This window comes from Sorex fumeus, unplaced genomic scaffold (genome assembly GCF_029834395.1).
Source record: "Sorex fumeus unplaced genomic scaffold, SorFum_2.1 ptg000018l, whole genome shotgun sequence".
Classification (NCBI taxonomy): Eukaryota; Metazoa; Chordata; class Mammalia; order Eulipotyphla; family Soricidae; genus Sorex; species Sorex fumeus.
In genome coordinates this window covers 11,150,248-11,162,809 of record NW_026606075.1, presented here as the reverse complement: position 1 = coordinate 11,162,809, position 12,562 = coordinate 11,150,248, and the positions used below count along the sequence as shown (strand labels likewise).

Here is a 12,562-nt window from a genome sequence, read left to right as displayed (position 1 = left end):
CAACCTTCCCCCTTCCAAGTGGCCCCGGCTAGGACAGCCAGGCACGGGGGCAGGAGACTCTGCGCTGTTTTCTTCCGGAAGCTTGGTTTTTTATTATATTATTATATTAAACTCTCACTATTAGCAGATGATATGCTATTATACTTAGAGAACCCTAAAACTTCTTCCAAGGAATTCTTAGAAACAATTGACTTGTATAGTAAATTTGCAGTCTGTAAAATCAATATCCAAAAGTCCATGGCTTTCCTATACGCAAATAATGAGAGTGAAGAAAGTGACATGAAAAAAGCAATCCCATTCACAATTGTGCCTCAGAAATCAAGTACCTAGGAATCAGCTTAAGTAAGGAGTAAAAGACCTGTACAAAGAAAACTACAAAATGCTACTTCAGGAAATAAAAAAGGACACAAGGAAATGGAAAGATATCCGCTGCTCATAGATTGGGAGCATTAACGTTGTCAAAATGGCAATACCCCCCAAAGCATTCTACAAATTCAATGCAATCCCTACAAGGATATCCATGAAATTCTTCACAGAAATTGAGTAAACATTCCTGAAATTTATATGGAACAATAAGCCTGCATGCATAGCTAAAGCAATTCCTGGGAAAAAGAAAATGGGAGGAATCAACCTCCCCAACATCAAACTCTACTACAAAGCAGTAATAATTAAAACAGCCTGGTACTGGAACAAAGACAGAGCCCCAGACCAATGGAACAGGGTTGAATATTCTGCCACCTCCCCGCTAAAAAATTATGATCATCTAATCTTTGATAAGGGAGCAAGAAATGTGAAGTGGAGCAAGAAAAGTTTCTTTAACAAATTGTGCTGGCAAACTGGACATTTACATGCCAAAAAATGGGCTTAGATCTCTACCTAACACCATGTACAAAAGTAAGATCAAAATGGATTGAAGACCTCAACATCGGACCAGAATCCATAGGTACATTGAAGACAAGGTTGGCAAAACCCTCCACGACATTGAAGTTAACAGTATTTTCAAAAATGATATGCCACTGGCCAAGCAAGTGAAAACAGAGATAGACAAATGGGACTATCTTAAACTAAGAAGCTTCTGCACCTCAAAAGAAACAATGACCAAAATACAAAGACAGTCTACAGAATGGGAAAGGATATTCACCCAGTCTACATCCAATGATATCAAGGATATGCAAAGCACTGGTTGAACTCCACAAGAAGAAAACATCCAACCCCATCAAAAAATGGGGTGATAAAATGAACAGAAAGTTTCTCAAAGAAGAAATCCGAATGGCAAAAAGGCACATGAGAAAATGTTCTGCATCACTAATCATCAAGGAGATGCAAAACAACAATGAGATATCATCACAGAAACTGGTCCACATCCAAAAAAAAAAAACAAAAGCAACGAGTCTTGGTGCAGATGTGGGGAGTAAGGGACGCTCCTTCACTGCTGATGGGAATGCCGACTGGTTCAGCTCTTTTAGAAAACAGTATGTACTATTCTCAAAAAATTGAAAATTGAGTTCCCATTTGACCCAGCAATACCACTCCTGAGAATATATCCAAGAGGTGCAAAAAAATACAGTCGCACTTGTATGTTCATTGCTGCACTGTTCAAAATAGCCAAAATTTGAAATTAACCCGAGTGCCCGAGAACAGATGACTGGTTAAAGAAACTTTGGTACATCTACACAATGGAATACTATGCAGCTGTTAGAAAAGATGAAGTCATGAAATTTACATAAAAGTGGTTCTACATGGAAAGTGTCTTGCTAAGTGAAATGTCAGAAAGAGAGGGACAGACATAGAAAGACTGCACTCATCTGGGGAATATAAAGTAACAGAATGGGAGATTAACACCCAAGAATAATTGAGATAAGTACCAGGAGGTCTGCTCCATGGCTTGGAAGACAGCAGCACATGCTGGGGGGAAAGGCAGCTCAGACAGAGAAGGAAACACCAAGTTAAAGGATGTTTGTAGGATTTGCTCGGGATGCAAGATGTGTGCTCAAAGTAGACTATAGACTGAACACGATAGTCACTCAATACCTCTATTGCAAACCACAACACCCTAAAGGAAAGAGAGAGCAAAAGGGAATGCCCTGCCACAAAGGTGGGTGGGGTAAGGGGTATGGAGTAGTGGGGTGGCAGGGCTACTGGAATCATTGGTGGTAAAGAATGAGCACTAGTGGAGGGATGGGTACTTGATCATTGTATAACTGAAACCGAAGCACCAAAGTTTGTAAGTCTACAACTGTACCTTATGGTGTTTCAGTAATAAAAATAAATAGATAAATAAATATAAAAGTATTTGGACATATATGTGGGTTTTCAGAAAGATTTGTTTCTGACAATGGTCTCATCATTTGCTGGTGAAACAAGTTCCTTCATTTTACATAATTTAGTGTTAATGATGTTGCTAAAGCGACCTTAATTCAAATGAAAAAATATTTCTCTTAGTAATTTATATCTTGATTGAAGTAATAACATCTTGTATGCGTTAGTAGATAAACTAATAGTGTTAAAACATAATTGTATAAGATAAAGTGAATGCCAACTCCAGAAGAGATCATTCCATAGAATTCCAAAAATGGCAGAGATCCACGGCTCACAAGCCTATCTTGCAGGCTATTTTCTAATTTCATTTTATAGATTGTAATTCTTAATGCTCTTCAGTGTTTAATAGACATTTTACAATTTATACCAGCATTAATTTGAAACATAAGTTTCAAATCCATAAGTATATTAATTGCCTTATTGCTTCTATGGGCCGTGGGAGAAAGCAGATTTTACAAAGTCAAAATACTTACGGTTTTTAAAAAATATCTTGACATTGATTCTTTTTATTTTTGGTAAGTTAGATGTCTTGCTTTCATTGTCGTGAGATAATGTAAGTATTGAAGTCATTAAGGAGATACTTACTGTTCCCCAAACTTAAACGTCAGAATTAACAGAGGCAAAAGGCACAATTTAACATATTATGTTGGCTGACTGTAAAGGTCAAAATTACCAAGCTTTACAGAAGAACCACCAGAAGTATACAGTAGATCCCTTGTAGAAATCATGAAGGAAAGCCAGTGTAGGCAATGTCTGGAACGCAAAAACCAAATATGAGTTGTTATCTGTGACTGAAGCAAAGCAATTGTCAAAAGTTTGACTTGGTTGCAAAAGAATTTAAAGGACCAGTGGATCTTTTTGAATGTACAAGATGGCATTGTTGTTCTACTGTAACATTTCCTGAGAGGCAAGGACTGTTATAATCTATTAAGCAATCCATAGCATTGCTCTTAGTTCGTACTCAGTGATTCTATTTTCATATGAGATAAGTAGGTGAGATATATGTCAACAAAATTGAAGGCTCAGTTAGTACTGCCTTCCAGAAATTTATAAGGTGGTCAGAATTTTTTTTTTAATTTATTGAGTCACCATGAGATACACAGTTACAAAGCTGTTCATGATGGGGTTTTAGTCATACAATGTTTCAACACCCATTCTTCCCCCCCTCTCCTTTTGGGAATTATGGTTTGCAATACAGATACTAAGGGGCCATCATGGTTATTCCTTTACCTAATTTCAGCACTCAGCTCTTATCCAGAATGATCATTTCAAACTATCTTTGTCATGGTGTTCCCTTCTCTAACCCGACTACCTTTTCTCCAAGCATTTGAGGCAGGCTTCCAACTGGGGACCTTTCCTCCCGGCCCTTGTTTCTATTGTCCTTGGGTATTAGTCCCTATTTATTTATGTCCCACAAATGAGCTCAATCATTCTATGTCTGTTCCTCTCCTTCTGACTCACTCCACTCAGCATGATACTCTCTGTGTCCATCCATTTGTAAGTGAATGTCATGACTTCATTTTCCCTAACCGCTGCAGAGTATTCCATTGTGTAGATGTACCAAAGTTTCTTTAGCCAGTCATCTGTTCTATGGCACTTGGGTTGTTTCCAGATTCTGGCTATTGTGAGTAGTGCTTCGGTAAACCCGGCTGACACACGGCTTTTTTGCAGTGTGTTTTTGGGCCGCCAGGGTATATTCCCAGACGTGGTATTGCTGTGTTATAGAGAAGCTCAATTTTGAGCTTTTTGAGGAATGCCCATATTATTCTCCAGAAAGGCTACATTTGTCTACATTTGGTGACTGGAATTTTATTACCTTACTTGCACCATTTTGCTAAGAAAAAACAAATATAGTAGATGAGGGTAAAAAAGTAAATCTGGGGGAGGAAAGAGATTTGATGCTAAAGCATGGTGTATACAGTTAATCGACATTATTCTGCTTTCCCCCCCTATGTATTAATAAGAGTAGATTTCAGAATTAATTATAATTTAATCAAGAAGAGAATGGATTGTTGGTAAGAAGGAAATCCAAATGACATTGAATAACTGTTTTTACGACATTTGGAAATTCACTGCAGCCTCTTGCTAGACTTTTAACATATTCTATAAAGTTTTGATTTTGGGAGGAATTTGGAGAACATTTGTAGAAAATCAGCTATGTGCTGACTTTCTATTTTTTCAGCTATGGTAGCATGAATATTCCTTTAGCACACTGGTTATTATACTGGCTTTCTTTCCTTTTGCAGGGAATTTACGTTTTTGTGGTTTACTTCATTCTACACAATCAAACCTGTTGCCCTCTAAAGGCCACGTACACGGTGGAAATGAATGGACACCCTGGACCCAGCACAACCTTCTTCACACAGGGGAGTGGAATGCCTCCTGCTGGAGAGGAGATCAGCAAGTCCACCCAGAACCTCATCAGCGCTATGGAGGAGGTATCCGTCCTTGCCCTTGCTCTTTCTTTCATTGTTTCACTCTCATTGATAGCATCTCCATCTCACGAAGAGCACAAGTAGTGGTAGTTGTCTGGTACATTTTTTTTCCCCTGACATCCTCTGGTCTCTGTCCTTGATCTGATCAATTCTTTCCCATCCCAGCAAGTTATATTAATATGGTTTATATCAGGAAGTCAGAGAAACATTTGACATCACTTTCTTTGCAGTTTTCGTAATATGACGAGAAATTCACTGAGTATAGTTTAGAAGCATGTTTAAGTACTTTTGTTCTTTTTTTTTTCTCTTTGGGTCAGACCCAGAAATGCACAGGGTTTACTCCTGGCTCATGCACTCAGGAATTACTCCTGGCTGTGTTCGGTGTACCATATGGCATGCTGGGAATCGAAACCGGGTTGGCCATGTGCAAGGCAAATGCCCTACCTGCTGTGCTATCACTCCAGCCCCAAAGTACTTTTGTTCTTTTGTGGGAAGGGTGGGGTGGTGACAGAGCCACATGTGGCAGTGCTCAGGGCTTGGTCCTGGCTCTGTGTTCAGAGCTTGGGGAATCATATGCTGTGCCAGAGATCAAATCTGGGTAGGCTATGTGTAAGCGAGCACCTTACCCCTGTACCCTCACTCCAGCACAGTTCTTTTATTTTTGTATGCACTTTCACGGCCCTGTTCCTCCTCCTCTCCCACATACCACTTCAATCCTAACAAACACTCAGTGAAAAGAAAATAGGCCGAAACTCCTTTCATTCAAATACCACAGATTATTCAAGAATAAAGACTCAGAAGATGGTTATTAGTCATGTGCGGCTATTTTAGCTAACTAAAATTAAGTATGTTAAAAATTCAGTTAATCAATCACATGGGCCATGTTCAAATATTCGATAGTCACGTATCTGGCAGCCACCATGGTCGAGGACATAAGTAGAAACATCCGTAGTGTCACAGAAAGTTCTGTCAACAGTGCTGCTATTGACGTTCAGCTTCTTAGTGAAATTGTTTAAGATTCCATCTTCTCTCAAATTTATTCCTAAAGTCCTCAGGTCACTTTTATTAGTGTGAGGCATTCTTACAGTGTCTCAGAAAAACATGTATTGGGAGATAGCAGCTGTGATTGTTCAATTCCTGGGTCTGAGCCACAACTTGGATGTTCCTTTGGGGTGTTGCATAATGGCATACCCTACAGTGTGCTCTGCATTCCTCAGAGGCCTGCCTGCCTTCGTCCAGCTGTCAATAAGGGCTCATCAGAGACATTCAAGAAACCTAAGAGGAGAAGGGAAGCATTTGGAAAAGACTGAGGGGTTGTTTACTCATAACCCAGAGGAAGTGAATCTGTTTAGTCATTTCAAGATAGAACTAGCTTTGTGATCACTTAATCAAAATTAGAAGGAGTTGGGTCTGGAAGAAAGCTCTGAGAGCTAGAACTTATACCTTGCCTATGGTAAATTCAGTTGCACCTCCAGGAAGGGACAGGGGCTGAAGGTGAAGAGTGTATGCCCCTATAGATGTCATAGTTCAAATTTGATTGGCTACCCTCCAGAATTCACAGCTACTTCTTCTGGAAGGGAGCATAAAATCATGCCCCCATAACCATGCCACCAGACTCTGTGCCAGGCTGTTTTTATTTGGGGCGACCCAGAGAGTGGCAGGTGAGAGTCCTCCCCACCTCAAGGGACCCAGCCCCGGCAGCCGACCTCCACTACCCAACTGCCACCACACTCCAGGCTGCTTTTCACACACTAAGGCCGAGCCTCACATATGAGTGAACCTATTCCTAGACACATCATAAGACATTTCCTAACTATTTTCCATAATTACCACACCATATTTGATGGGGTTCAGACAGAAGGCAGCAAATCATGGAGGGAAATATATATACATATGCATATATACATATTTTCAGACATATCTACTAAAGCTCACGTCACCCAAAATTTGACATGTTACTGATATCCTACAGAATGTCTTAATGGCTCCTGCCAAAATGGAACAATCTTCACACTGTTTTCTATATAAACACTTTTTTGTAATCATGTTCAGCAGTTCTTCATAATAGACAATACAAAATATATTCTTTCTTTTGTGTTTTGAGACAGGGATTGGAGCTTGGGATGAAAACATACCAATACCAAATTTGGTGATGGGAAGGTGTAATGGTGGTGGGATCGGTGTTTGAATGTTAAATGTAATAAAATATTGTGAAGTAACTTATAAAATAAAAAAATTAAAAATAAAAATTGATAAATAAATATAATTCAAGTCCTACGTTTGTATCTAAAAGAGTGGAAGGGGTCTTGTCCAATTGTTATTGTGTAATTTGAGAGTGGTACTTTGTTCTACAACCCAGGGTGCTCAAAGCCACTCCTGGTCATGTCCTTAGGGGTCACTCCTGGAGGATACTCAGGGGACCATTCAGTTCCAGGCATTGAACCCAGTCCCTGAACTCAAAGCATGCACTCAGTTCATTGAGCTTTTGTATTGGTCCCCAATTTTTATTTTTTTAGCAGAATTTGTGTGTGTGTGTGCACATACTACCAAAAATATATGGAAAGGGTACTTGATTGTTTTTAAAAATAGATTTCTTTCATAGTCACAAGTACTTTTTAATGTAGAAATTGTTTAGAATTACTAGATCAGATTATTTAATAGGGAGGTGTACTTTTCTAAGAAATAAAAGGTAAAATTAAATATTTTAATTCTAAGTAGTTTAACAGCCCTTTCACTTGGTTTTTGAAGTGATATGTGGATATAAATTGTTCTCATAAATTTTGGAATAAATATGTATATGTTTATTTTGGTTTCCTTTTCTCCCCAACCAACCCAAAAAGGTACCACCTGACTGGGAAAGAGCATCCCTCCAGCAAGCCAGTCAGGCAAGCCCTGACTTAAAGCCAAGTTCACAGAATGGCACACAGTTCCCTTCCTCTGGAGGTTATGGCCAGGGATCACTGGTAGCTGATGAAGAGTCTCAGGAGTTTGATGACCTGATATTTGCATTAAAAACTGGTATGTATGAACCCACAAGCCATATTGGTAATAGACAGTTTTTTAGTTTTTTGCATTTTGGGTCACACCCAGCGATGCACAGAGGTTACTCCTGGTTCATGGACTCAGGAATTACTCCTGGCAGTGCATGGAGGACCATATGGGATGCTGAGAATCTTCTGGTCATGGAATTGCAGAAGTAGATTCAGTGGCCATTACCTCTCTCTGATTCTTATGATCTTTCCTAATCCTATGCAGATTCTCGCATATTTTGTTCTTGGCACCAAATACAACACAACCTAAACATAATGTACAATTTACAGTTTTAAAAAATGAAAAAAACAAGACCAGAGAGACAGTACAGAGATTAAGGTGCTTGCCTTACACACAGTCTGTTTTGATACCTGGCACTGAATATGGTATCCCCAGCACCACCAGGAGTGATCCCTGAACTCAGAGTCCAGAGTAATACCTGAGCACTCTAGGGTATAGGCTCCCCAAATATTTTTTAATTAAATTATCATGAAATACAGTTACAAAGCTTTCATATTTGAGTTTCAGCCATACAATGATCAAACATCCATCCCTCCACCAGTGCACATCTTCCACACCAATGTCCCCTGTATCCCCCCTCATTCCACCCCTTTCCCTGCCTCTATATCAGACAATCTCCCCCATACTCTATTTTGAATTGCTTTTTATGAATAGCATAAGATGTCGCATGCCTGCGAGAGTGGCTGTGTGCTCCAGGAATTCTAAAATTTTAGATAATTAAGGTCTGGAGAAATCTCTGCAGTGAGCTGCTCAGTTCTGAGAGTCTTTTTTGTGTCTCTGGATCATGGCCATTAAGGAGCTTAAGCAGCAATCAGAGGCAGTTACTGGGTGTGACCTCCAGGGTCCCATAGGGGTGAGGAGATGAGAAGGACCAACTCATCCCCTACCCCTTGAGGCCTGGAGTTTGCTATCACTGAGCCCATGTACCTGCACTTCTCACTGGGTTCTGGAAGTTGGTGACCTCTGGGATTCTTAGGGGGCAGGTACAGGGATGATGCCTGCTCCCGTCTGAGGCACCTCGGTAAGGTTGGTCTGGCTGAAAGTCTAGAGTCATCTCTGCAGTGAGCTGTTCGGTTGAGAGTCTTTTGTGTATCTCCCCAAATAGCTTTTTAAATAAAGTCTTGGAATCTGAGAGATAGTATGGAGAGTAAAACATTACCTTTCATGTAGCTTGGTTTTATCACTAGCACCACATATGTTCCTTCAAGTCCTGCTAGAAGTGACTCCAGAGCACAGGATAGGAGTAAGCCCCATACACTAGTGTGCGTGGCACAAAAACAGAAGGAAGGAAGGAAGGAAGGAAGGAAGGAAGGAAGGAAGGAAGGAAGGAAGGAAGGAAGGAAGGGGAGAGGGAGGGAAGGAGGGAGCAAGGAAGGAAGGACAGCTGCTCACTCACTCTTCTCACTCTGTTAACTTTCAACTCCCACTGTTCATCGATTTGCTCAAGTGGGCCCAGTAACATCTCCATTTTGAGACCTGTTTTTACTGTGTTTGGCATATCGAATACATCACAGGTAGCTTGCCAGGCTTTGCTGTGCAGGAGAGATACTCTCAATAGCTTGCTGGGCTCTCTGAGAGGGGCGGAGGAATCGAGCTCTGGTCAGCCAGGTTGGTCGCATGCAAGGCAAATGCCCTACCCACTGTGCTATCGCTTGAGCCCCTCTTTCTCTAAATAGATGTAGATTACAGTTCTAAATTCTTGCTAGAATATCAAAATATTATTAAGATAATTTGATCTAAGGCAGTATTCTAGAAATTTTTATCTCTGAGCTGCTAGATACTCATTATGGAGTGTTTTTGAAGCAGAAAATTTCAAAAACAACATAATTGGCTTTTTTTTTATAATTCTTTAGTTTTCAAAATTCCAACACATTATTTCAGTGACTTTTCCTGTATATTCAGTTTTACTCCACCTGTGTCCCTTGTGGTTAGTTGTTTTTACTTAATGCGATGTTGTTGTTTTTTTCCTCAGAGATATGTTGAGTTGTGACTATTTTAAAATTTTCAGCAGCCTTTCACTTCTATTATGTACAATAAAGAAAAATAATATATTCACATTCAGATAAAACTTATTGAAATAATGATCTGAAATGCACTCTATGCATCACTATATTATGAGTAGTATTTGAAATAGGTTATGTAAAAACTTTTATATAGTTGTATAACATTGAAGAGTTTCAACTTTTATATAGTTTAAGATGAATGAATGAATGGATGAAAAAATGGAACAAAAGTTTGCTGGGAGAAATAAATATTCACAGAAATGTGGCAGAAGAGTAATTGTAAAATACGTAATTGAGAGTTATTAATTATTGTGGATATTAAAAACACTCGGCAATGCTCAGGGGTTACTCCTGGCTCTACACTCGCTGGGGGACCATATGGAATGCCGAGAATCAAACCCTGGTTGGCTGCGTGCAAGGCAAATGCCCTATCCACTGTGCTATCACTCTGGCCCCAATTTTTGAATATTTAGACTTTCAGCTGTTAGAGACTATAAGAAAGGGATGCTTTCCATTCTGCAGAGTGAGGAATAGATTTAACGCAGACCAGGAGTTGGACTGATTCAAGGCCAACTCAAGAGAAACACCCCTCCAGTGTGACCCCCGCTAATTAAGTAACTTTAATAATATTAAATTAATAATTAAGTTATAATAAATAAAATAATCATCTAATAAATTATAAATGATATAGTGGTTTATATATTCTTAGTATTTGTTATGTCATGACTATTATAATAATTAATATGAAGTAATATTATTGATGATTTACACTAGTTCCCACAATAGATTTTCTGCAAACACCCTCCTTGAACTTTCTGTATTATCCTCAGTGGGGACGTTCTTTCCTGTAGAGACTGACAGTTAACACTAACACTATTAAAAACACTGTGATTTATAAAGCTGTTCATTATACAATTGCTTCAAGCATTTAGTGTTCCAAAACCTGATGTGTTTGAAATATAAGTACTGATAGAGTCATTTGTGCTGATGTCAGATATGTGCTGACATTTTTCTTTATATTAGTGTTATTAAAATTAAATTAAATTAAATTGAAAAATAAAATGTTATTTAGGTGCCAGGCTAAGGACATCTAACATTTGGTAAAACCTGTGAGACATGGAGGTTTAAAGAAATGAGTAACATGTTCCCACCAGTGTCTTTTAGACAGAATAACTTATGAAAGTATGAAGAATAAATTTAAAAGTAAAATGAGATGAAACTGGGAGGTTTTCACAATGCTCCAAAGAATGAGATTCAGGCATCAAATTTGGGGAATGGAAATAAAAATACGAGGAACGTGGAGAGCAAACCCTCCAAGAGGACAGTCGTCCTTATTTCTCACCTAGTGACCAAAGAACCAGATATTTGTTTATTTGCCGGTGACAAGTGATGAGTTCGGATTAAGGTATATTGATCTCAGGGTCTGATGGCTGTTATATGTTCAGGTTGGCATCTTAGGTTAGGGATCAGTGCTAGGGGTCATTATTTGAAAAACATTACCACAGAGCTTACTTTTGAATGAATCAGTTTGGTCTGGGAGAACAGAGAAAGATGAGAAGGAGAGAAGTAAGGAGAGAGGACGGAAGAAAAAACACCAGAAGCAGATGGTAACAAGACCTTGCTCCCTATTATTAATTCCCACAGAGAAAAAATAGTTTGATCATAAAGAGAACTAAAGAGAGACGAGAGTTTCACAATGCAGAAGATAAAACACTACATGAAAATGCTTCTTAAAAAATGTAGCACTCACAGGGAAGCAAAATCAGCAATTCCTTAGATTTTGCATGTAGAACTGAGGGGATCACAGTGGGGAGAACATGGAATTATGGTGGAGGGATATTGGTGTTTTGGTGATGGGTATGGGGTTGTAAGCATTTGTTTCCTCCTCCTCCTCCTCCTCCTCCTCCTCCACCTCCTCCTCCTCCTTCTTCTCTTCTTCCTCTTCTTCTTCTTCATCCTCTGCCTCCTTCTCCTCCTCCTCCTTCTTCTCTTATTTACAAGTTATAGTATATTTTTGAAGAAGTTTGAGATTGTGCCCCTAAAACAGATGCACTAGTATAAACTAACATTATCAAGTAAATTGTTTTTTCAAGAAGCAAGAAAAGGGGCCTCAGATTGCAAATAATTCTCACAACCATAATGTGATTAGCTGTTGATAGGACCACTGGAGGAATAAAAGGAATACTTGTTGCATAGTTAAATTAGATGTGAAATTATATATATAATATATAATTATAACATATATACACACATATATGTATGTATATATTATGCCATTCAGGAATGTATGGAATGACTATTCACTTAAACAGTTTAGCATTCTTTAGAGCTCACGAAACTCATTAGGAAATAGACACTTTAAAGGACTAAAATAACAGCCCAAAACACTGGTTCCCTGTGTTTTCAGAAAATATACTATAATAACCCAACGCCATTACCCTACATACTTCCTATTACAGAATTTGGTCAAATCAGGGACTCAGAACACATGCTGTTTGATCAACAGCAAAATTTGCAACTGGACCAGATTTGGCCCACAAGGTATTTAGTTGACTCTCATCACATTTGTGTGTGTGTGTATGTGTGTGTGTGTTCGTGTTTGTGCCAACATTAAAAAATTTAGACATATCCAACACAATCTTGATTTTATAATTTAAAACAAACATAAAACCCTAGCACAACACTGCATCTTGGCAGTAATGGATGCACTCTTGCACCGGCTGTTTGGTTTATCCAGTGCTCACCAGCCTGGTT

General features: G+C 39.0%; 1 protein-coding gene across 1 annotated transcript in view; it reads left to right on the top strand.

Annotated features, from left to right (window-relative positions):
• ADGRV1 (adhesion G protein-coupled receptor V1) overlaps positions 1 to 12,562 on the top strand; it is a 561,793-nt gene that overhangs the window by 542,940 nt on the left and 6,291 nt on the right. Inside the window, exons 87-88 of the mRNA XM_056112517.1 lie at positions 4,566 to 4,757; positions 7,595 to 7,772. Coding sequence (XP_055968492.1) covers positions 4,566 to 4,757; positions 7,595 to 7,772 — 370 coding nt within the window. The remainder of the gene's footprint in view (positions 1 to 4,565; positions 4,758 to 7,594; positions 7,773 to 12,562) is intronic.